Here is a 25,985-nt window from a genome sequence, read left to right on the forward strand (position 1 = left end):
CCACCATGCAACAGCATACCGTGGAACTCTGTATTGTGTACATATAGTAGGTTCTTAAACATGGAACATTCCCTTTGGACAGAACGTTGTTCCAGGTGAAGGTCGCTGGACTGAATTTCCACAGATCATTTAAGTCCTGGTTACAGTACCTGCCACCAAATATGTACAGCTCTCCATTGTAGGAAAAGGCTGAATGACCGGAACGTTTTATTGGAACTGTTTTATTAGGCTGTGCAGAAGACGTGTTCAGCCAGCAGTTGGTCTCTGTGTCAAACACACTGATGGTGTTGTAGCTGTAACCCCTCCAGCCCCCAAATACAAACATCTTCGTTCCGATGATGGTGGCAGAGTGATGTGATGAAGCAGGTGGTGGAGTTCCTCTGGTGTTAATTAAAGTCCAGACCATTGTGGTGGAGTCCAACTTGTAGGTGTCATTAGTGTGTACATCCAGCCGGGTCCTTCCTCCATAGATAAACATGACCTTCCCCAAGACACAGGCTGAGTGGCCCTGCTTCCCCTCTGGAACATTCCCAGAAACCCTGGGTTTGAGCATGCTGTGGGCGTTGACATCAAATGCATAAAGCACCTTGCTGTAGTTCCCAGTGTCAGTAACTCCTCCCCAGAGGTAGATGAGAGGGTCTATCAGCACAGCTGTGCGGCTACTGCGCATGGGGTGAACCTCAAGGGGACGTTGTGCACTTCCAGGTGTCTCTGGGGGCAACTTGATCCAGCATAAAGACACTGTGTTGAAGACATGAACTTCAATCTGACGCTCGGATTTGATGAAGTCCCCTCTAAAGCAGTAAACTTTGTGATTCACTGCTACAGCAGCATCATACTGTATCTCTGGAAGCCCTTTTAGGTGCACCGTCCAACGAAGCATTTCACACACAAGTGTCGTTTATAAGTTTCACCCTGTGAAAGAACGCAATCCTACCGTGTGCGTCAGCACTTATATTGGTTAGCGGTCCTATGTGTGATGCAGGCATGTTGTCACGTGTAGGACAAGCTGGAGTGTCGTAGATGACTGACGTCATAGACTGACCGGCAACTACCAACTACTCTGGAAACTGCTAGAGGGGTTGTTTTACGTAAATATCCATGTTCGTGCGTGCGTGCGTGCGTGCGTGCGTGCGTGCGTGCGTGCGTGCGTGCGTGCGTGCGTGCGTGCGTGGCTCACAATTCACAATTAAAGGATGACTTCCAACATTTTCAACCTATCTTCATATAATTGGTCCTCACTAATGCTCATGATAAAATGTTACAATTATTTTCTACTCACTCTGTGTCTCAGAGGAGGGCTGCGGACAGTCCAGAAACCTGTCTACCAGTGACATGATCGATGGGGAATCCAAGCTAATAGAAACTGCAGGCTTTCTATTCCTGGAAAGTTGCAATGCAATAATAGAAGCCATTGTTCTCGCGTTAATACAAATCTAAAAAAATAAATAATAATCTTGCTGGAAAGAAATATCGATGATGTCACTGGTAGACGGGTTTCTGGACTGTCCACAGTCCTCCTATGAGACACAGACCGAGTAGAAGAAAATGGTACCATTTTATCATGAGCATTAATGAGGACCTATTATATGAGGATAGGTTGAAAATTGGTGAAGTCGTCCTTTAACAGTTCCAATACAGAGGCCATTCTAATCGGCACCCCACACCAGGTCAAATCATCCCCAATAACCAGCATCACTTTCTCCAGCCGGAGCGTCCCCCTCTCACCTGTAGTCACCAACCTGGGTGTTAAAATGGACGCCCACCTGACCTTTGATTCCCACATTAAACACCTCATTCTTCCACCTCAGAAACATAGCCAGACTCCGCCCCACACTCACCCTTCCAGATGCCGGAAAACGTGTTCACGCCTTTGTCTCCTCAAGGCTTGACTACTGCAACGCACGTCTCATCGGGATCCCTAGCGAGAGCATCCAGAACAGTGTTGCCAGATTATGTGAGAGAAACAAGCAACTAGGTCTAGGAAAACCTGCCCAAAAGAAGTGACTATGGGCCACATGAGCAGTCTAACATATACATCAGCTATTTGAAAATAGCAGATCGCGTTGTGAGCTTGTAGATCGGCTATTTTCAAATAAAATCTTGAGGGAAATTATAATAAGCAGATCTGGCAACCCTGATCCAGAAGCTTCAGTACATTCAAAACAGTGCTGGTAGGATCCTGATGAGAGTGAGGAAATATGAACGTATCACCACCAAGCCCCCCGAACCCAGTGGTTTCATTGAAGCCAAATGGACATGCTGGCCATTCATGGTACTGCAGGCCTGGGGCCTCAACATGAACGAGCGAAAACGGTTTCGACCAATGGGCTCGACTCACGAGCGTGCGCACGTGCTTGCGCACGGGGCTGCGCGCTTCTGTGACGCAAAACGCGTCACTTCTGTGACGAACTGGGCCCTAAATAGGCCGCGCCCACCAAATTTCCAGAAAGAAAGGGTGATTTAGGCCCATGCGCTGGGTGAGCAACTCAATGCAAGTGGATGGGAGGAGATTTCGGGTGCCCTCTCTATTATTTTTTAACTCTATGATCACCACCCATGCTCCATTCGCTACACTGACTCCCCGTCTCCTTCAGGATAGAGTACAAGGTCTCCCTCCTTACCCATCAGTGCATCCACAGCAATGCTCCCTCCTATCTAAAGGAACTCCTCGAACCCCCGACCTGGCTCCACCCGCTCCCTCCGCTCTGGACATGCAAACACACTCAAACCCCACAAGACGAAGCTCGGGGGGGGGACCAAACATGGGACCAATTGTACCTGTATGAGTCCATTTGTTCCATTTGAGTTGCTCATTTAGCTAATGTTTAGAATTTGTTTTCATGATCGTTAATTGAAACCCACAAAATACTCGTTAACCAAGAAAATTTGCCGTTTACAGTGTTTTAATATACTTTGTGTCTATCGTGGGTATACATTACATGTTGTCCAATATCAATAAATCAATCAATGCTTCCGAGAGCAAGTGCCCGCTGTCAATATTTTACTTGTGAAAGATTATTTTTATTTATTACAGTAAGTAGAAGCACAATATAGGCCTGTATTCATTATACGTATACTATACGATCTGGCATCAACATAATAATTACGGCACCGAAGTAAAAGTACAAAATCTTTAGAAAATAGCTGATCTACATTACAAGCGCTCAACTCTGCAGGATGCGACGCGTCGTGAGCTTGTAGATCAGCTATTTTTGAATAGCCTAAAAAAATTAATATAGGGCTTAAGTGTTTCTTTTTTTTTTACATTTTGACGCTTCAGAATTAACATCGTTCCAATTCCGTATTAAAGACGTTACTTCACGTTATTTCCTTGTAATGTTGGTGTGTGGATGTTCTCAAGACACAAACACTTCCATAGAATATCATGCTGTCCCACAGTGGTGGAAAAAGTTACTTTGTTATTAAGTAAAAGTATCAACACTGCAATGTAGAAATACTCTGTTACAGGTAATACAAAATGTGCTGGTAAAAGTACAAAAGTATTGGTTTCAAAATGTACTTAAAGTACCAAAAGTAGAAAGTACTCACTATGCATAATGTCCCATTTCACAAGTTTTCATAAGTATGTATAAAATGTGAAAGTAGCCGATCTACAAGCTCACATTGCCAATGTGAGCTTGTAGATCGGCTAAATAAATAGATAAATGGTCGACTGATACCAATACCCATGTTGTAACACCAGTTTCCAGAAGGGTTCACCTTACACCTGTTTTACGGTACGGCCTTCCTGCTTTCCTGTATAGAGGGGCGGGGTTTAAAATCAGCGCGGAGAGGAATGCGCCTGATCCCATTGGTTCACCGATCTGTCCGTCAGCCCCCATCAACACAACATTACGAGCGACGCCCACTGCACTCTGGTTGGTTGGGGGAAATGAAACACTTCCTATACCGGGTACACCGACGCGCTGGTCCAGGCTTTTATTTTTTAAGCAAAACTAAACAATAAAAGCCTGGAGATCGAGGCTAGTTTCACGGTAACTGTGATTCTGGTGCAAAATGCAGACTTCTAGATCAGTGGTTCCTCAAACTTTGTCGTCTCAGGTCACACCCCTGTAACTTATACTTCTTCATCCAAGGCACCCCTGAATGACATTGTTGCTTTATAGAACGCTACATTTATGTCATACTATGGTACGTAAATATGTAAATCTTTCCCCCTATAACAGCGCATGCAGCCCCAACGCAGCGTCTTGGCGGCCCCTCAAAAAACGTTTTGTTTTTTTTTAAGCACAGGATAAAAATATACATTTCCGTTCAAATATATGGGTTGCTAATTTTTTTTTCAAAAACAAACATCAATTGTTACAGGTATAATGCATCATTTTCTATGCATTTCAGTTTTTTGGGGGGGTTTGACCCCCATTTTTTTCCGGCCACGCGCCCAGGGTAGGTGTCCCTTATTTCAATCTCTGGGAGTTGGCAACCCTAACCTTGCCATACCTTAGCTTTTGCTGAACTGATGCCACTGGACGTACACACAAAATAACCAGGTACAGTGAAAAGAATATGATGTCAAAATGTACATTTTCTTATAACAATAACAATGCGTAGTGTGTGTTACAAAATCGAAAAATCCAAAATAGGACCGTCATTTTTAGCTTGCGGCCCCTTGGACTTTTGGTATTTTGCTGAGTGGCCCCTGAGCCATCTTAAGTTGAGTAGCCCTGCCCTATAAGATACAGTATGTGTCACGAGGACAACCTGAGAGAATAGTAGTTTCCATTACGACAGATTGAAAACAACTTCATACTTGACATTTAACCACTTAAACCCCAGCATCCACCCTATATTCTGGGGAGGGGGGGGGGGGACATTCACCAAAAATAGCAGATCTACAAGCTCACAACGTGTCACAACATGACACGTTGTGAGCTTGTAGATCTGCTATTTATGGCAAGGAGGTTTGGTGGTCTGTCTTAATAAGTATAGAGGGTTTAAAATGGTTAAACTGCAGTGATATTGATGAATCCCAGATATTTTCAAAGTATTCTGCTGCACCCCTGGACTTGCGTCACGGCACCCACTTTGAGAAACCCTGTTCTAGATGAGGAGAGCTTCTCCATAAAACGCTTAATGATGTCTGCAGTAGGAGTGTAACGATACATTTGAACAGCGATACGATACGCATCACGATGCATGGTTGACCATACCATACATCAGGGTTCCCCAATTAGTTTTCCCCAAGGGTCAAATTATGTCTAGGGTACCAAGCCGAGGGCCAGGGGCATAGTTGGTGAAATCGTGCAAAATGTTGATTTTTTTTTCTTTTTTTCCCTCTAATCTAGCTCATTTGACACTGTGTTATTTTACGCCTGATACAAAATAAGTTGAGAACCAACCATTTACTTAAAATATTTGGTTGTTACAGTGTGCTTGAAAAGTAATACAGATTAGCAGCAGCCAGTTGAACATACTGAAAATCAAAATAAGTCCAGAATCAACAATTTACTCACAGATATGTTTGTTACAGTCTGCTTGAACAGTAATACAGATATTATAAAAAATATAAATATATTTATATATATTTTATTTTATTTTATGACAGGAGTCGTCACGGGCCGGACAGTTGCCTCTCACGGAGTTGCCTCTCGCCGCAAATGGCCCACGGGCCGCCTATTGGGGAACCCTGCGTATACATGGACGATATTGGTTCATTCATTGGCGATACAATACGATTCAATGATTTAAAATCGATACAGTAACTATTTAGCAAAACAATGTAATCTGTGTGGATAGTGCATGTTTCTTAAGGGAAGGATTTATTATTATGGATATAAATAAGTAAACACAGTGATTCTCTGGTAAATACATGGACATTGTATTTGAACACATTATGGACAGACCCTCACCTTGACATGAACACAGAGATAATACACATTTATCTATAAACCAAGTGTAGCGATGTGTAATGTAAAAGTAATTAAACCTCTCTTTCAATTTTTTCTTTTTAAAATTGCTAAATACAACCCACAAGTACTTAGAATCAATCACATTGATTATTTTGCATTGCAAAACATTCGATACGATACAAAGTCAACCGATACGATATTTTGCTGTTTGCATATCGATATATAATAGACTGTAAACAATTAAAATCGATGCATCGATGCAGTTACTGTATCGTTACACCTCTAATCTGCAGCCTTCGTCGCCACAAAAGGCCTTTTTCAGCTTCACATTCAAACATAAGACAATTACAACAACAGTGTTTTTGATGTCAGTTCGATACCAATATCACATTTGTACGGCCAATATTGCCCATACCGAAATGATGACCGACTAATCGTGCATTCCCCAGGGTGCGTAAGGTAGGGCTAAAAGATACTGGGGGGGGAAACTGACTTTGCAAATGTATTTGCAATATAGCAGTAGTTCTATACTTTCACCAGATATATACAGATCTGCATACATCTAAACATCAATGTCTCCATTTGGAAAGCATGTTTGGCAACACTTCCTAGGCATTGTGCATCCCGTGTCTATAATGCATTATCAATATACTTGTAATAATAATAATATTAATAATAACTAGAAAAAGGTCTCCGCCAGGTCAGGTAGGTTATTGTGGCCTCCTGGTGGCGCTATAATAGGCCAATGTGAATTTCTTCCTTGGCCTAGTGGGAATGTGCGTGCATTCATGAAATCGCACTGCCGTTCATGATTTGAGACATGTTGTTCAAAACGGAACAATCCTGCAAACTTTGGAAGCCAATGTTAGCCAATCAGGATGGAATATGAAATATCGGACAGATTTGTCTTGATCACATGACTATAGAGATACTGTGTACCGATTTGCGTGATGTTTGGATAAAATCTGTAGGAGTAATATAAAAAATGGGTTTTGCACAAATCGGCCTCCTGGTGGCGCTATAACAGGCCCATGTGAAAAATTTGGGGCAGAGGTTCTGAATTGGCATCCAGGGAGTGTGTGCACAGTTTCGCAGCGACCGGGCCAACGGTGCCGGAGATTAGCTGTACACAGACAGAATGACACACACACACACACACACACACACACACACACACACACACACACACACACACACACACACACACACACACACACACACACACACACACACACACACACACACACACACACACACACACACACACACACACACACACACACACACACACACACACACACACACACACACACACACACGGGGTAAAACATACTCTCGCCATGCCTTTCGGCCTGGCGGAGACAATAGTGCATGATGATGGTGACAACGTTCCAATGAACGCACACAGTTGAAAAGCACGTTCTCTCTTCTCTTCCTCTCTTCCTTCTGTGATTTAAACTCACAAGGCTATAAAACACTTTTATATAAGGATATTGTCAATTCCAAATATCACCAAAGTATTCTGGTGCAGCACTAGGGATGGCACGATAATCGCTATTATCGTTTATTGTGATAAAATACGCTCACAGTAATCGCATCGCAGAGATTTTAATTCATGGTGAAATTGTCCTCCGTCATACACTGGGATCAATTCACCTTTGCCGAGCTGCGTATCCGATAGGCCTACCACTTAAAGGGTCTACACCATGAAAATCATTTTTTTTTTTAATTCAGTCATTCCTTCTCATTTCATGGATTTCCAGAATGGGCGTGTCTGAACAGGCGATCTCAGAATGGAAATGTTTATGATGTCATAAACATTAATGATGGCAAACCCAATGTTAAATGAAAAGTCCCCGAATTGCTCCGAAACTTTTTCTACCCCCCCTAAGTGGGGGTCTACGAACAAATACTTCGGGCTCGGATTTTGGCTCCGCCCCCCGGAAGTGGGTGAAACAGGCACCTCAAACACTTGGTGGAATTGTTCAAAAATGTTCAAAGTGTTTTTTTTTCGATTTTGTATTTTTCTTAGATGCTTTCTTTTTATGCAGAATTTTTCCTTTTTTTTTTTTTTTTAATATTTCTTTTTATTAACAGACAGAATTGCTCAGTAGCCCCCCCTGCCCAAGAGGACGTTTTGGTATTGCAGCTGAAAGTGCTGTATAAGCCAGAGACAATTGACTTGGGATGAGTATATCTGAGTGATGATTTAGGCTCAAACCTTTTGAAAAAGGTTTGAGGGACATACACCATATGATATTAAATATCAAATATTTTTTTTAAATTCATGGTGTAGCTCCTTTAAACCCTCTAGAATTGGTTAAACGCACCTGTAAAGAACGTACTTGATACAGTCTCTTTTTTCACTCTCTGGGGATTAAGAGTCTAAGGGATTAAGAGTCTTGCTCAGGGACACACATCGACACATTGCTGGCCTGAACAGAGCTTGGATCAGAGGAACACGTCCAGGGTCTGTGTGATGGGCTGCCGGCACAGCGGGCAGCAGCGCTGCACCAGGGGATTTTAAATGTTGATTTTTTTTTCTTTTTTTCCCTCTAATCTAGCTCATTTGACACTGTGTTATTTTACGCCTGATACAAAATAAGTTGAGAACCAACCATTTACTTAAAATATTTGGTTGTTACAGTGTGCTTGAAAAGTAATACAGATTAGCAGCAGCCAGTTGAACATACTGAAAATCAAAATAAGTCCAGAATCAACAATTTACTCACAGATATGTTTGTTACAGTCTGCTTGAACAGTAATACAGATATTATAAAAAATATAAATATATTTATATATATTTTATTTTATTTTATGACAGGAGTCGTCACGGGCCGGACAGTTGCCTCTCACGGAGTTGCCTCTCGCCGCAAATGGCCCACGGGCCGCCTATTGGGGAACCCTGCGTATACATGGACGATATTGGTTCATTCATTGGCGATACAATACGATTCAATGATTTAAAATCGATACAGTAACTATTTAGCAAAACAATTTAATCTGTGTGGATAGTGCATGTTTCTTAAGGGAAGGATTTATTATTATGGATATAAATAAGTAAACACAGTGATTCTCTGGTAAATACATGGACATTGTATTTGAACACATTATGGACAGACCCTCACCTTGACATGAACACAGAGATAATACACATTTATCTATAAACCAAGTGTAGCGATGTGTAATGTAAAAGTAATTAAACCTCTCTTTCAATTTTTTCTTTTTAAAATGGCTAAATACAACCCACAAGTACTTAGAATCAATCACATTGATTATTTTGCATTGCAAAACATTCGATACGATACAAAGTCAACCGATACGATATTTTGCTGTTTGCATATCGATATATAATAGACTGTAAACAATTAAAATCGATGCATCGATGCAGTTACTGTATCGTTACACCTCTAATCTGCAGCCTTCGTCGCCACAAAAGGCCTTTTTCAGCTTCACATTCAAACATAAGACAATTACAACAACAGTGTTTTTGATGTCAGTTCGATACCAATATCACATTTGTACGGCCAATATTGCCCATACCGAAATGATGACCGACTAATCGTGCATTCCCCAGGGTGCGTAAGGTAGGGCTAAAAGATACTGGGGGGGGAAACTGACTTTGCAAATGTATTTGCAATATAGCAGTAGTTCTATACTTTCACCAGATATATACAGATCTGCATACATCTAAACATCAATGTCTCCATTTGGAAAGCATGTTTGGCAACACTTCCTAGGCATTGTGCATCCCGTGTCTATAATGCATTATCAATATACTTGTAATAATAATAATATTAATAATAACTAGAAAAAGGTCTCCGCCAGGTCAGGTAGGTTATTGTGGCCTCCTGGTGGCGCTATAATAGGCCAATGTGAATTTCTTCCTTGGCCTAGTGGGAATGTGCGTGCATTCATGAAATCGCACTGCCGTTCATGATTTGAGACATGTTGTTCAAAACGGAACAATCCTGCAAACTTTGGAAGCCAATGTTAGCCAATCAGGATGGAATATGAAATATCGGACAGATTTGTCTTGATCACATGACTATAGAGATACTGTGTACCGATTTGCGTGATGTTTGGATAAAATCTGTAGGAGTAATATAAAAAATGGGTTTTGCACAAATCGGCCTCCTGGTGGCGCTATAACAGGCCCATGTGAAAAATTTGGGGCAGAGGTTCTGAATTGGCATCCAGGGAGTGTGTGCACAGTTTCGCAGCGACCGGGCCAACGGTGCCGGAGATTAGCTGTACACAGACAGAATGACAGACACACACACACACACACACACACACACACACACACACACACACACACACACACACACACACACACACACACACACACACACACACACACACACACACACACACACACACACACACACACACACACACACACACACACACACACACACACACACACGGGGTAAAACATACTCTCGCCATGCCTTTCGGCCTGGCGGAGACAATAGTGCATGATGATGGTGACAACGTTCCAATGAACGCACACAGTTGAAAAGCACGTTCTCTCTTCTCTTCCTCTCTTCCTTCTGTGATTTAAACTCACAAGGCTATAAAACACTTTTATATAAGGATATTGTCAATTCCAAATATCACCAAAGTATTCTGGTGCAGCACTAGGGATGGCACGATAATCGCTATTATCGTTTATTGTGATAAAATACGCTCACAGTAATCGCATCGCAGAGATTTTAATTCATGGTGAAATTGTCCTCCGTCATACACTGGGATCAATTCACCTTTGCCGAGCTGCGTATCCGATAGGCCTACCACTTAAAGGGTCTACACCATGAAAATCATTTTTTTTTAAAATTCAGTCATTCCTTCTCATTTCATGGATTTCCAGAATGGGCGTGTCTGAACAGGCGATCTCAGAATGGAAATGTTTATGATGTCATAAACATTAATGATGGCAAACCCAATGTTAAATGAAAAGTCCCCGAATTGCTCCGAAACTTTTTCTACCCCCCCTAAGTGGGGGTCTACGAACAAATACTTCGGGCTCGGATTTTGGCTCCGCCCCCCGGAAGTGGGTGAAACAGGCACCTCAAACACTTGGTGGAATTGTTCAAAAATGTTCAAAGTGTTTTTTTTTCGATTTTGTATTTTTCTTAGATGCTTTCTTTTTATGCAGAATTTTTCCTTTTTTTTTTTTTTTTAATATTTCTTTTTATTAACAGACAGAATTGCTCAGTAGCCCCCCCTGCCCAAGAGGACGTTTTGGTATTGCAGCTGAAAGTGCTGTATAAGCCAGAGACAATTGACTTGGGATGAGTATATCTGAGTGATGATTTAGGCTCAAACCTTTTGAAAAAGGTTTGAGGGACATACACCATATGATATTAAATATCAAATATTTTTTTTAAATTCATGGTGTAGCTCCTTTAAACCCTCTAGAATTGGTTAAACGCACCTGTAAAGAACGTACTTGATACAGTCTCTTTTTTCACTCTCTGGGGATTAAGAGTCTAAGGGATTAAGAGTCTTGCTCAGGGACACACATCGACACATTGCTGGCCTGAACAGAGCTTGGATCAGAGGAACACGTCCATGGTCTGTGTGATGGGCTGCCGGCACAGCGGGCAGCAGCGCTGCACCAGGGGGCGCCGTTTCACCAGGATGTCGGAGCAGAGGCGGCACAGGCACAGGTGTCGGCAGGGCAGCAGCAGCACCGACTTGGAGCGGTCCTGGCAGATCACACACTTCTTCCTCTCCTCCTGCTCCTTCAGCAGGCTGAGGAGGCCGCTCCGCTCCTCCTGCTCCTTCAGGAGGCCGCCGGCGTCCGCCTCACGTCCCACGCCCATGTCTCCGCCCAGGGCTGAAGAAACAGAGGGAAAGAAATAAAAAATATATAAATAAAAAAAAGTACGGGTAATAGGGCTGTGAATCTTCTGCTATCTCACCATTCCATTCCGATTATTGGGGTCAAGATTCAGATTTTCTCAGATTTTTTCAAAACAAACTATCCTCGATTCAAAAACTTTTTTTTTTTCGATTCAAAATATAATTATTTTTTTCGATTCAAAACGATTCTCGATTAAAAAACGTATTTTTCCAGATTCAAAATCGATTTTCTTTCCCGATTCAGGCCAGAACTTGCCACTTCTCAAAAATGTCATTATACAAAAATACTGGGGGAAATAATATATATATATGTAATATATATATATTTTTTTCTTTCGTTTTTTTTTATTTTTTTATTTTTTTTATTATAATCGATTCTGAATCGTCCAACATGAGAATCGATTTTTGAATTCGAATCGATGTTTTCCTGCAGCCCTGACGGACAACCCTTTTCTCCTTCTTTATCATGAAATGTACAATATCGTAAAATTGTGCTGCCCCATTTTCACCCTCTCTCATGTGTCTGTAATGTATTCCTCGTCGTGTCGTGTGCTGAACATAGAAGATCTACAAGCACATAACACGTCGAGTCAGCAACGCGTTATGGGGCTTGTAGATCAGCTGTAATGTTATTGGGTGGAACTCCTGGGCCACGCCAGCCGGTGATTCGGCCACTATAGGCCGGTATTCAGATGATAGACAAGTCAGTGGGCCAATGGGATGTCTGTCTGTCTGCAGCTTGTAGATCTGCAATTTCCGCGATCTTTTAAAGGATCTACACCATGAATTTAAAAGATATATTTAACATTTAATATCATATTGTTTATGTCCCTCAAACGTTTTTCAAAAGGTTTGAGCCTAAATCAAGCCTCAGATATACTCATTCCAACTAACTTCTCTCTGGCTTATAAAGCACTTTCACCTGCAATACCACATTGTCCTGATTTGGCACGTGGCGCTATTGAGCCAGTTTGTATGCATGTTATCTCCTAGTTCTGTGTGGAAAAAGTACAAAAATATATACCCGATTTTTTTTATTATTTTTTTTATATGTTGGAACTGAAAAACAGGAGGGATTGTTCCGCTAGTGACATCACTTTCGGGGGCAAATCAGTTTGGTCCTGTTTTGGGACCAATTTACATAAAACCCCAGACAAGCTGTGAAAGCCTGAGTGCTCAAACTGGGGTATTTTTTGGGATATAAGCAGTGGTGGAAAAAGTACTCAAATTATTTACTTAAGTAAAAGTACCAATACTGCAATATAAAAATACTCTGTTACAAGTAAAAGTCCAGAATAAAAAATGTACTTGATTAAAAGTACAAAAGTATTGGCATAAAAATGTACTTAAAGTACCAAAAGTAAAAGTACTAAATATTTGAAAATAGCCGATCTACAAGCTCACAACGCGTCGCGATGCGACGCGTTGTGAGCTTGTAGATCTGCTATTTTCAAATAGCCTATGTATAATATAGGGCTAAAGTGGTTAATGTATGTTTCATAATATCATAGTTTATATCTGAAAAGTAACTAGTAACTCAAGTTTTCAAATAATTGTAGTGGAGTAAAAGTACAATATTTGCCTCTGAGATGTAGTGGAGTAGAAGTAAAAATATTGGAAATTGAAAATACTCAAGTAAAGTACAAATACCTCAAAATTGTACTTAAGTACAGTACTTAAGTAAATGTACTTAGTTACTTTCCACCACTGGATATAAGAAAGGTAGGGGAGACCAAAAACACACAAAAAAGAAGAAAAAGTTTAAATTCATGGTGTAGTCCCTTTAAAAATATGAAAAAGTGTCGACTGATGCAGATGATTGGAAACGATTCCGACTGTCACGCAAACTTATGATTCTGAACTGTGATCATGTGATTATGAGCTGTGATCATGTGATTCTGAACTGTGATCATGTGATTCTGAACTGTGATCATGTGATTCTGAACTGTGATCATGTGATTCTGAACTGTGATCATGCCACAATCGCGAGAGAGCCTCACCGTCGACATGGTCCGAACCCTCAGCCACGGCGGTCTGCCACGCGGTCCGATTAGTCCTCCTCGCTACGGACGGACTGCCGCCGCCGCCGCCGCCGTCCGGGTGGCTGGGGCGGGGTTCGGGCGGGTGGTCGTTCAACCCGTCCGGTTCATTTGGCGGCGGCGGCTCGATGCCGGTGTCCGCGCCACTGGCGGGTCCCCCCCCCTCCGACGACGAGTCCTGGACTCCCCCGCCAGCCCCCCCCTCCCCCCTGCGAGCTTGCTCCAGTACCGCCGTGTAGTAGTCCCAGAGGTACCGCACGCCCGGCAGCACGTCCACGTACTGCCGGTACCACCGCACCGCGACCACACGGAGGCCGGGGTTCAGGTACACCAAGGAGCCGGCGGCCGCCGCCGTCAGCAGGAGGAACAGGAGGGCGCCGCCGCCGGAGGCGTGGAGGAGGCCGTCCTGGAAACAGAGGAGGCGGCCGGCGGCCGCCAGGACCTCCAGGAGGAGCTGGCACGGCGCCCACAGCAGCACGGACACGCCCACCAGGCAGCTGTAGAGGAAGGTCAGCGCCGTCACCGCCAGCTCCAGCGCTCTGTGCAGCGGCGACCACATGGCCTCCCAGTAGGGCTGTGAGCCAATCGGGACATGGTTGTGATTATGGATTATAAAGCAAAATATATTTTTTTTTATTAACTCTTTGACTGCCAGAGTATTTTCATAAAGTACTCCCCCAGTGCCAGCAATTTTCGTGTTTTTTTTATATTTTGAATTTTTCTCATGAAAATAATTTAAGGGCACATAATATAAAGACCCAGCACAAATCCGCCACTAGAGAGCAGCACATGACTGCTTGATCAGGTCGTTGGGTCTCTCTCAGCCTTCTTGATAGATTAGACAGGGAATAACATGAAAACGGATGTGACGTCCTCCCAGATTGTTTTGATCGCCAAAATTACGATGTGATGCACGACGGCGATGACTGATCGTCACCCAGACCATAGATTATATAAGAGAAACTGTCCGTTTGTCCGTCATACCGTGTGAAAGACCGTTTATTTACCTATTTTGGACGAAAATGACTGGGGAAAAGAATCAAAAACCGGAAACGGAATCCAGGTCATGAAACCGGATGCAGATGTCCGTGAAGTAAGTGGAACTCGAGAATAACATTGAATATTAAGCAGCATAGCGCAATCAGAGATTAAACAATGAACGCGCGTCCAGCGCGTCGACGGCCAACTGGACAAAGTAGCACTTGACGCGTTATCGCGTCGTCCGCAGTCAAAGAGTTAAAGGTCTATTAGTCCTCATATCGTTAGCCTCATAGCATAATTGACTAACTTATATTTTTAAGGTTTTCATGAGAGACACAACTAAAAAAAAAATCACTTCCTGCCTAAGTCACCCAGATGACTTAACACAGTGAGTGCCAAAAGCATATACGTTTTTTCTTTCTTTTTTTTTTTCCTCCACAAGGGGCGCTCTAACGCAACTTAGGAATGATCCCTTTAAAATGGAACGGACGGATGTGACGTCAGTCCAAGAAACGTCACATCCGTCCCGCTCCGCAATGAGAGGATCTGGAGAAAAAGGTCCATATCTCCATATCTTTTTACAGTGTTCAAAACCAGCCATTTTCGACGTGCGATCTCTCTGCAATGGTGGATCACGTTAGAAATATTATTGTTCCAGTCGTTAGTCGGGACCCTCGACCATCGCCCAGAGACCCTTTGTTTACATCTGGGTCCTCGTGGAGGCGTGTCTACAGCTCTAAAACGATCGGCGTAAACGGTAAGAAACACTGGCACTGGATGTACCCTGTTTTAAAAAAAAACTCTGGCACTTGATGTGATAAAAAACTTATTTTGTTAGCTAAAAAAAGACAATAATACAAGTTCTTGTATTATATCTTGTATTATCACCAGGTCTTACCTCCCAGGGTCCGACCAGCACGGAGAGACAGTCCTGCATGGAGATGAGAACGATGTTCACCACCGTGTTCACAACGTAGAAGATGAGGCTCAACGCGATGCACACTCCTTCACAATCAACCAATCAATGCATTAGTTTATGTCACACTCCTTCACAATGAACCAATCAATGCATTAGTTTATGTCACACTCCTTCACAATCAACCAATCAATGCATTAGTTTATGTCACACTCCTTCACAATCAACCAATCAATGCATTAGTTTATGTCACACTCCTTCACAATCAACCAATCAATGCATTAGTTTATGTCACACTCCTTCACAATGAACCAATCAATGAAGGAATTAGTTTATTTCACACTCCTTCACAATGAGTCAATTAACACATTCAGTGTTTTACGCTAGATGGCGCTGTTCGCCAACCTATGAGTGATCCTATGACTTCTGGAGGAGAGTATACCCGGAAATAACATGATCACAACAAACCCAGCGCCGTCTGATCTAATCAGCCAATAACTAAAGAACGGAGGGTCGCTGTGACATGCATTCTTTTCCCGATGGAAGCAGAGACACTCCTCCGTCTTTGGCGACACTCGGTGTGTCGGTCGTCCTGGAGCGAAATATTCTGTGGCTCTTGAAAAGGTTAGTAAAAACGCTGGCACTGGCTGACTTAATTAATTAATTATGCCACTCAATGAGTTCATTAGTTTATTTCAAAGTCCTTCACAATGAGTCAATTAATTAGTTTATTTCACACACCTTCAAAATCAATCAGAAGGCAGAATCAGCTTTATGGACTATGCGTCCACAGAAAACCTTTTATGAGTGGAGGAGCGCTTTAGATATTATGTCAGCATATATAATAAGCACGCAGTATTATATGCCCGTTAGCTTTTGAACCTATCGACTGTTGCTGTGCTCGAACGTCCTGTCATCTGTGTTATTGGTAGGGCTGTCACGACTACACAATTACAATCTCCTGGTAATAATTGCTACATACAGAGTGTTTGTTCAGTAACAGTTCTACTCGTCTCTCCAGTAGAGTTCTCAACGAGCCCGAAAATTAAGGCCCGGCCCCCCCTAACTGGGCCCTACTGGGCCGGCCCGAGGCTCGGCCTGGCCCGAATAATTACCATACTTTTAGGCCCGAAAAACTGAAAAGGTGTCATTATGTGTTTAATGTCCTCAAAGTCACACATCCAACAAGCTTTGAACTGAGCAGATTGGACCTTCTGTTCCAGAGATAATGGACAAAACATCTTGGAAACGACCACTTTCGCCAATTTTTGAGTTGTGGCCATTGTTGATCTTTGATCTAGCCGCTAGAAAGGTCGGACAGCGACGAACTAGATACCTGAGCAAAGTTCACTTTGAGCTTCATCCAACACATCCAACACACCCACTGCCATTTCCGTCTGCCTTACCGTTGGGCGGCTAGGGGCTGTTGAAATGTATTTTTAGGGGTTAATAGTTATTTTTCTTTTTCTTTTTTCTTCACGGAACCCGAGGCTCGGCCTGGCCCGACTAATTAGCATAGATTTTAGGTCTAGCCCGGCCCGGCCCGAAAACGTTGGGTCGGGTCGGGTCGAGTTCTGGCAGAATTTGAGAACTCTCCAGCTCTTTGATAAACAGAAAATATATTTCCAGGTGGGTTGCCAATGTCAGCCAATCAGGACTCAGGAGAGAGTACCTATTTATCAGCTTAAATGTTATATTGTTCCAATTACAATTGTGTCATTAGTTTGTGTCATCATCACTTCCAACTTCACTTGTTCATTCTGTTTGTTTGTTTTTGTTTACTATAGAGCTGGAGAGAGGGAAATCCCTGTCACTGAACAAACACTCTGACAAATATAAACAGAATATAGAACTATTTAACACCTATTTGAACAAAAACCCATCAAACTGCACCTATCAGTAACAGGTATTGTACCTTCACACATCTGCCTCATGAAGAGGTTCCCAGACACCAGGCCGCGGTGAAGCAGGTCTTTGGTCCGCCACGCCACGTGGCACAGGAGATGGCCCACCATCTTGAACCCCTCACAGACCCCCCCTAGGGTCTGCAGCCAGCCCTGCAGGGTGCGCAGGGCCCCGTGAGCCGCGCTGGACGCCACCTCAAATCAATCAAATCAATCAAATGTTACTGTCACAAGACAAACACAAGGTAAAAGTAACCTCGCGTCACCAGTCTTTCCACCTCGGAGGAAAGCCTGGTATGCGTTATTAACACATCCACCGCCAAGGGCTAATCTCATAATGTACTCACCAGTGCCAAGGTTTTATTGTTGTTTTTTGTTTTTTTCAGGTCGCCATAGGCCCCGTTAAAATCCTTTAGATTGCCCGATCCAATGTTTGTAAACAACGGGCACATGTCCTGGTGTCTACTCGTCGAGACCGCGTGTCAAACGGAGCCGCCATGTTTGAGTTCTGATCGTTTAAGTTAACATGGGAAATGCGAGGATGAAAAACTACATGTCCTGTACAGCTTTTACAGGGGTTTATGTGTACGACTTAGAATGGAGACAGACGGGAAACAAAAAACGTGATCGCACTTCCGGTCCGATCGGGTGGTGTTACACTGAAAATGGTCCCCCTAGAAAATTAAAAAAAAAAAAAAATTCGAAAAAAAGGAAAAAGCACCACAGCCCGTAGGCTACGGGATTGGCGCTTAACCGTTGGATTTAACGGCCCGTAGAACTACGGGCCCGGCGGTAAATGTGTTAAAGACCCGTGTGATCCGGTCTAGGCCACGCCTACTGAAAAAAAAAAATATTAATAATAATAATTCTCTTTCCGGATTCTACCCATCCGGTTTTGCGGAGCTTTGTTTTGGTTCCCCAATCCCTATTTAAATGGAATAGAATTTCCCCGTGGGATAATACAGACGCTAAATAGTCTCCGGAAAGTACACTCACATTTATATTTAAAAAATAAGCTAAACTACGCCGCATCAAGGATTTTATTAGGACGGACCTATTTTGGGGTGAAGTCTTTCCGGATCTGCAGTTCCGGCCGCCTGATGACGCGGATGACGCGCCTGGTGACGTAGAGTTACTTCCGCTCCCGACCGGCTCAAAGACCCGAAAAGGTATGCTTCCCAGGCTAAGGTAAAATTGAGGTGAAATTCTGAATTACTTTCACTGTTGCAGTTTAACCCACTCAATCCGAGAACGCATCTGTGTCATCTTAGATTTTCGTCATATTTTATACTTATTTAAAAAATTCAAAAATAGCAGATCTAGAACGCTTTTTTTCTTTTAATCGTGAACATTTGTGCAACTCTTTGAATATAGGCATTTTATTTTGTTGTTTTGCGAAAATAAATTTTTACATGGGTCCTTGACATAAAAATGTTTTGTTCCAGGGACCCCCAAAAGCAAAGATTTCAGTAAAAAAAATATATATTCAAAGATTTGCACAAATTGTCACGATACAATTGCAGATCTACAAGCTCATAGCGTGGCACTCGCTATGAGCTTGTAGATCTGCTATTTTTGAATAGACAAAGAAATTTAAAAATGACACTTGCTTTCCCCGTCTTAAAGGGTTAAAGAGTAAAAAGAAGGGAGAATGAAAAGAGGATCATTAACAAAAAAGCCTGAAAATAGCAGCATGTTAAAATCAGTGGAAACACTCGGGCTCGGGTGGCACAGTGGTTAAGTCCCTGCCTTGCCCACCGCCATGGAGGTTGTGGGTTTGAATCCACCACGGTGCATCTGGCTTTGTTCGGGCGTCTATACGAACACAATGGGCCCGTGTTCAGGGGAGGGAAGCCGGGTGGGGAGGAGGAGGAGGAGGAGGAGGAGGGTGATAATGGTCATTGCATGTATACTCCTACGGGCTGTGGCGGCACCTGTCTCACAAGATCCAAAACCTCAACCTCAGTGTTGTTGTTGTTGTTGTTGTTGTTGTTGTTGTGTCTCGCTCACCTCGGTCAGGGTCAGTGGTATAAAGTAACTAAGTACATTTACTCAAGTACTGTACTTAAATACAATGTTGAGGTTTTTTTTTTTACTTCACTGGAGTATTTTAAATTGTCAGTACTTTTACTTCTACTCCACTACATCTCAGAGGCAAATATTATACTTTTTACTCCACTACAATTATTTGAAAAAGTTACTACTTACTTTGTAGATTTTGATTATTATAATAAAACATACATTAACCACTTCAGCCCTATATACATTTCGGCCATTTAAAAATAGCAGATCTACAAGCTCACAATGCAATCTTCAAAAGATTTGTATACATTTTAAAACTTGTGAAACGGGACATTTTGCATAATGAGTACTTTCTACTTTTGGTACTTTAAGTACATTTTCATATCAATACTTTTGTACTTTTACTCAACTACATTTTGAATTCTGGACTTGCACTTGTCCCGGAGTATTTCTACATTGCAGTATTCATACTTTTACTTAATTAGAAAATGTGAGTACTTTGTCCACCACCGGTCTCACCTCGGTCAGGGTGAGGAAGGAGAACAGCGCCACCTTGCAGTACTCCAGGAGGCTGCTGCCGCTCAGGGCCAGCAGCATGCTGTGCAGTGCAGTACCCGCGTTGGCCAGCAGGTGGAGCACACAGTCGGCCAGCCACACAAGCAGCTCCAGCAGCAGGACCAGCGTGTCTACACATCTCCAGACCGCACAGGAGACGATGGCCACCGCGTCCATATTAGGCTTTCCTGTAATGAGAGGACGTCATTATCAGAGGCAGTGGTGAACTTGTAGATCAGTTACTTTCAGCAAGTGACACTGTAGCAGTGGTGGAAAAAAGTACTCAAATTCTTTACTTAAGTAAAAGTATCAATACTGCAATATAACAATACTCTGTTACAAGTAAAAGTATTAATTCAAAATTTACTTGAGTAAAAGTACAAAAGTATTGGCATCAAAATGTACTTAAAGTACCAAAAGTAAAAGTACAAAATATTTGAAAATAGCCGATCTACAAGCTCACAACGCGTCGCGATGCGACACGTAGTGAGCTTGTAGATCTGCTATTTTCAAATAGCCTAGGCATAAAATAGGGCTAAAGTGGTTAATGTATATTTCATAATATTGTAATTTATATCTGAAAAAACAAACTAAGTTTTCAAATAATTGTAGTGTAGTAAAAGTACAATATTTGCCTCTGAGATGTAGTGGAGTAGAAGTAAAAGTATTGGAAATTGGAAATACTCAAGTAAAGTACAAATACCTCAAAATTGTACTTAAGTACAGTACTTAAGTAAATGTACTTAGTTACTTTACACCACTGCACTGTAGTATGATAACATAAATGTGGCTTCAGTCCACACTGAGACATGCGTCTTAGAAAGTATTATAGTGACTGTGCTGCTATTTGTTTCAGAAGCTTTGTTGTACCATAGGATAAACAGGACGTTCATGAAAGTCCTTGCGGGCTTGTTTCCAATGAGGGCCTGTGAGCAATTAGGGGTTAAGAGTCTTGCTCAGGGACAAATTTCATTTCATCGACACATATGCTGGCGTGGCCTGGAATCGTACCTGGGGCAACCAGGGCCTCTGGCTCCCTAGGCGGGCTCACTAACCACTCAGCAATGGCCGCCCCATATGCTACCCTTTGCCTATATTATATATATATATTGTTATATATATTATATAACTATTTATAACAGCAAATGCATGTTGTGTTTTTCCAAGGTAGTTTGCTGTACATACATTTGAATTGAAACTGTATTTAACTTTGCTGCTTGTAGTTCACATTTGCTGTAATGTAAACGTTTGCCAATAAAACTCATTTGAAATTGAAAAATTCATATCAACACATTTTGCTGGTACCCCCACCAGGGGTCCTTTTCGGGGGGGCTGGGGGTCCCTGGACGACACTTTGAGAACCACTGGTTGTCAAAGTGGGGTCCAGTGTTGTTGTTGGTTGGTTGGATAATTCATTGACAATTACGCTATTAAAAACGTCAACATGATGAACACAAAAAAGGCCTATGGCTTGTTTCCAGTGTGGTTAGGGGTTAGGGTTACCACACAATAATCACTAACATCACCGGACAAACTGCAGTGCAACAAACAGAATCACCATGAATAATAAATAGGCTACTAGAAGGACCACCAGGGGTCCTTGCGGCGGGGGGGTTAGAGCCGCGAACAGCCTTTTGGCGTGTAGTTGAAGCGCAAGGGGGCGGGGGGGGGGGGGGGGAGAGAGTCAGTGCACAGAAGTCAAGGCACATAGACTACTGTGTTGTTGACGGACAACGGATTCACGCTTATGAGAAACAACACAAATAAAACCTGGTGAAACAGTTGCGTGCATTAGCGCAAGATGAGGATAAAGGAAACATTCAGTCTAAATGTCCAGTTTGATCATTCACAACTACTGTCACCAAGAGAGTAAAAAAATAAAAAACGTTTCAGTCATTCAGTCCGACGTCACTGTAGCCTATAGTAGCCTTTTCATAAATTATATTTGTATTAGGCTGTCCTGAAAGTTTATAATAATTAAAGAAATTCAAAGTTTGGATAGTAGTAGTTGTGAATGATCAAACTGGACATTTACACTGAATGTTTCATTTATCCTCATCTTGCTCTAATGCACGCAACTGTTTTGCCGGGTTTTATTTGTGTTGTTTCTCATAAGCGTGCATCCGTTGTCCGTCAACAACACAGTAGTCTGTGTGCCTTGACTTCAGTGCACTGACTCTCTCCCCACCCGCCCCCCCCCCCCCCCGCGCTTCAACTACACGCTAGGGCTTTCACCAACTAGTCGACTAGTCGACTAGTTGACTAGTATAACCACTAGTCGACTCTGTTGGTACTAGTCGAATAGTTTTTGTAATTTGTTTTAATGCCATAGTAACGGCCCATCTTACTATTATTATTATCCTCCTGACTTTATTTTTTATCAAAAGGGGGTCAAAAGTATGCCCAATAAAAGCCTATTATTGGGCAATGGGGATCCTTGGAGACGCTGCTGTGGTGCTGTGCTGCTGTGCCAGAAGCGCTTCCCTTAAAACGCCATAAAAATAAGGGCAGGAGGATAATAATAATAGTAATATAGTAGTAGTAGGATGGCATTAAAACAATGCCCCCCCCCCCCCCTAAAAAATATAAGATTTTTTTTTTTTTTTAATGTAAATTTCGACTAGTCGACTAGTCGACTACTACTTGGTCAAATGAGTCGACTAGTAAAAATCATTAGTTGTGAATGCCCTACTACACGCCAAAAGGCAGTTTGCGTTTCAGCCCCAGTCAAATGAGTGAATACAGTATCAAAATCAGTTTAACCACTTCATCGGCTATTTGAAAATAGGCCTGTCACAATTATTACTTAATTGTCTAATTGCACTTATTTTTGATAATCACAATTGTTATTGCATAATCGCCATAATCGTTTCCATGTTGAAAAGTGTTCACACATTTTCAAATATTAAAAAAATCATAAATAGCTGATCTACAAGCTTAGAACACGACACGAAGTGACAGAAATGTATATTTTATTCATACGGTGTGTGCAACGGCCAAACACAATTAAATTGTTAATCGCAATTATTTGAGTGGCAATTAATCGTCAACATAAATCTGTAATCGTGACAACAGCCCTATTTTGAAAATTAGGGATTTAACAACACAACTCTTTGTATGGGGGTCCCTGGGGGGGCCCCTGCATGCCACAAAAACATTCTGATTGGGGGTCTGCAGACAAATACATTTTAATTAATTTAGGAAAAAGGGTGAAATGAAATGAAAATAAGGCATTGGTTCTCAAATGCCTTAGACCAGTCCAGGGGTCCTTGGGGGGGTTCCAGGGGGTCCCCAGCAAAATGTGTTAACATAGCATCACAAACATTTTAACCACTTTATCCATCTATATGTAGGCTGTTCAAAAATAGCAGATCTACAAGCTCACAAGCTGTTTTTGTGCTGTTTTTGAAAATATTTGAAAAATATCTAAAATATTATATTGATTTATTTTATTAAACATTAATCTTCTATTGGGGGGGGGGGGGGGGTCCCTGACACAAAACATTTTTAGATGGGGGTCCTCGACCAGATACATATGAATTTGGGGGTCCTTGTCATGAAAACGTTTGAGAACCACTGGTCTATGGCAGTGGTTCTCAACATTTTCATGCAGCGACCCCCCCAAATAATCATATTTGAACTGGGGACCCCCCACCCTGACAAGCACTTGGTTGAGAACCACTGGTCTAAGGCAGGCAGGAGCATAGACCAGAGCTTCAGGCAGGCATCATATCAAACTGGGGGTCCTTGCAAATAAAAAGGTTGGTCTGAAAAGATCTATTAATGGTTGAGAATCACAGCAGAGTAGTATCAGTCACACTAGCTCTGGTCCAGCTCTCTAACTGCTCTACTCATACACAGAACATCACACTGCATTGTGTGGTCTCAGTCTTTCAGTATTAAATTAACTAAACTACTTCACTATTCACTGAAACAAAGGCTGCTTTGTGTTGTTTAGATTCTATTCTCCAGGATGGGAACCCTCTCAGCACCCCACCTTCTCTGTATAATACACTTTATGGACAGACAAATGAAATGTGTCTGCCAGATGGAAATAATTTTATTCTCTCAACTGCGCCCTCTACAGATCTGCTCAATGGTAATTTATATAGACCAGATCTGTAGAGGGCGCAGTGGAGTAAAATAAAAATAATGTCTCTAAACAACACAAAACTGCCTTTGTTTCAGTGAATAGTGAAATAGTTGAGTTTATTTTGACTAAAGGACGGAGTAGAGTGTAAGTGGCTCAGCAGTGTAATGTTGTGTCTATGAGCAGAGAGCAGTTAGAGAGAAGTCACTAACGCTCTGGACCAGAGGTAGCCCTGAAACATGACCGTCATACCATGACAGTCATGGCGCTACTTGTTCCTGTTTTTTGAAATTTTTACATTTACCACCAGTACATCTACATAAACGTTCAGATTTCAAATATAAAGTGCTGACTCAACGGCCACGGATGTTACGAGTTAAAACGCCCGGGTTTAAGTACCAGTATCTTCTTTATTATTCAATAAAAAGCATTTGAATCCGATCGCCAGCCATTTTCTTTGCTTTTGTTTTCCATATGCTTTCAACTACGCGCCCCTATCGGTTGGGAGATGTATTGCAATCTGATACATTATTTAAAAAAATAGAAAATGGCCGGCGATCGGATTAAAAAGCTTTTTATTGAACAATACGGAAGATACGGGTACTTAGACCCACCCGATTCAAATCGTAACATCCGTGGCCATGGGGTAAACACTTTATATTTGAAATGTGAACGTTTATGTAGATGTACGGGTTGTAAATGTAAACATTTCAAAGACCAGGAACAAGTAGCGCCATGATGACGCTTGTGACAGACGAGCGTCATGTGAACCATGTCTAGACCAGAGGCTAACAACCAACACACATAGTGAATGAATGCTGCTCTCACCTCAGTAACATGACGTCCACCAGAAGATGACGAGACGCTAGATGTGATCAAACTATAAAGTGACACATTTTAATCCTAGTGACACACTGTGTGTTAACTACTGTGTTGTGGCTTCATTTATAACAACAGCGGTGATGGTGGAGAGAGGATGAAATCACTTCCGTCAACACTAAACGGCCGAATCTCGCGAGAACGCCCCGCACGCTGCTATTGGCTGAGAGAGCGCAGTGACAACGGAAGTCCCGAGTGCTCCCTCCCCCCTGGTCACGTGAGTCCCGCAGTCCTCAGATAGTTCCAGTGTAATGTTGAACTGATTCAGTATTATTATGTGTGATGATGAGAATTAATGTGGATGATTAAAACAACGTCGCTTGTTTTTAAATCCTGTCTGTGTGCTCTTTGACATTTAAACCAGATTGAGAGTTATGTTTTTGAGAGAGGTTTTGTTTCTAAACTGTGTGTTTTGCTGTGTTTTATATCTTTTATTTATATCTTTTTTTTTATTATACTGTGTTTTTTTTCCTTTTCTTTTTTTTTCTTGTGTTTTTATTGTTTCAAATGTGTTGAATTGTTTTATTTGTATTATTTTTTTTTTACTGAGGTGTACAGCACTTTGGTTCAACGCTGCTCTTAATGTGCCCTATAAATAAGGTGGATTGGATTTGATTAAAAAATGTATAAAAGTGCATCACAACCAGTCTGTTCTGCTGCTACTATACTGTGCTGCTAGACTAGAGTTTGGAACTATTAGCAGTAGGCTAGTGGAAAAAGTACTCTTTACTTAAGTAAAAGTACCAATACTGCAATATAGAAATACTCTGTTACAAGTAAAAGTCCAGAATTCAAAATTTACTTGAGTAAAAGTACAAAAGTATTGGCTTCAAAATATACTTAAAGTACCAAAAG

At 42.0% G+C, this 25,985-nt stretch overlaps 1 protein-coding gene across 1 annotated transcript; it reads right to left on the bottom strand.

Moving 5' to 3' along the window:
• Positions 1 to 11,431: 11,431 nt before the first annotated feature.
• On the bottom strand, positions 11,432 to 25,210 carry LOC308081543 (E3 ubiquitin-protein ligase RNF26-like). Its single transcript, XM_080457910.1, has 6 exons — positions 25,080 to 25,210; positions 20,126 to 20,349; positions 17,596 to 17,779; positions 15,663 to 15,769; positions 13,745 to 14,357; positions 11,432 to 11,718 (listed from the first exon to the last, which is right to left on the bottom strand). The coding sequence occupies exons 2-6, from the start codon at positions 20,336 to 20,338 to the stop codon at positions 11,435 to 11,437; spliced, it is 1,401 nt and encodes a 466-aa protein (XP_080314036.1). The 5' UTR covers positions 20,339 to 20,349; positions 25,080 to 25,210; the 3' UTR covers positions 11,432 to 11,434.
• Positions 25,211 to 25,985: the final 775 nt, after the last annotated feature.

The sequence above is a fragment of the Gymnoscopelus braueri genome, assembly GCF_963280865.1.
Source record: "Gymnoscopelus braueri genome assembly, contig: SCAFFOLD_77, whole genome shotgun sequence".
NCBI lineage: Eukaryota > Metazoa > Chordata > Actinopteri > Myctophiformes > Myctophidae > Gymnoscopelus > Gymnoscopelus braueri.

Excerpts from the sequence above, each read along its gene's own strand:
- LOC308081543 (XM_080457910.1), bottom strand. The coding sequence starts at position 20,338 with ATGGACGCGGTGGCCATCGTCTCCTGTGCGGTCTGGAGATGTGTAGAC. Across the intron at positions 15,770-17,595 it reads CATGAGGCAGATGTGTGAAG|GAGTGTGCATCGCGTTGAGC; the intron begins GTACAATACCTG and ends TTGATTGTGAAG. Across the intron at positions 14,358-15,662 it reads TGCTGGTCGGACCCTGGGAG|CCCTACTGGGAGGCCATGTG; the intron begins GTAAGACCTGGT and ends ATTGGCTCACAG.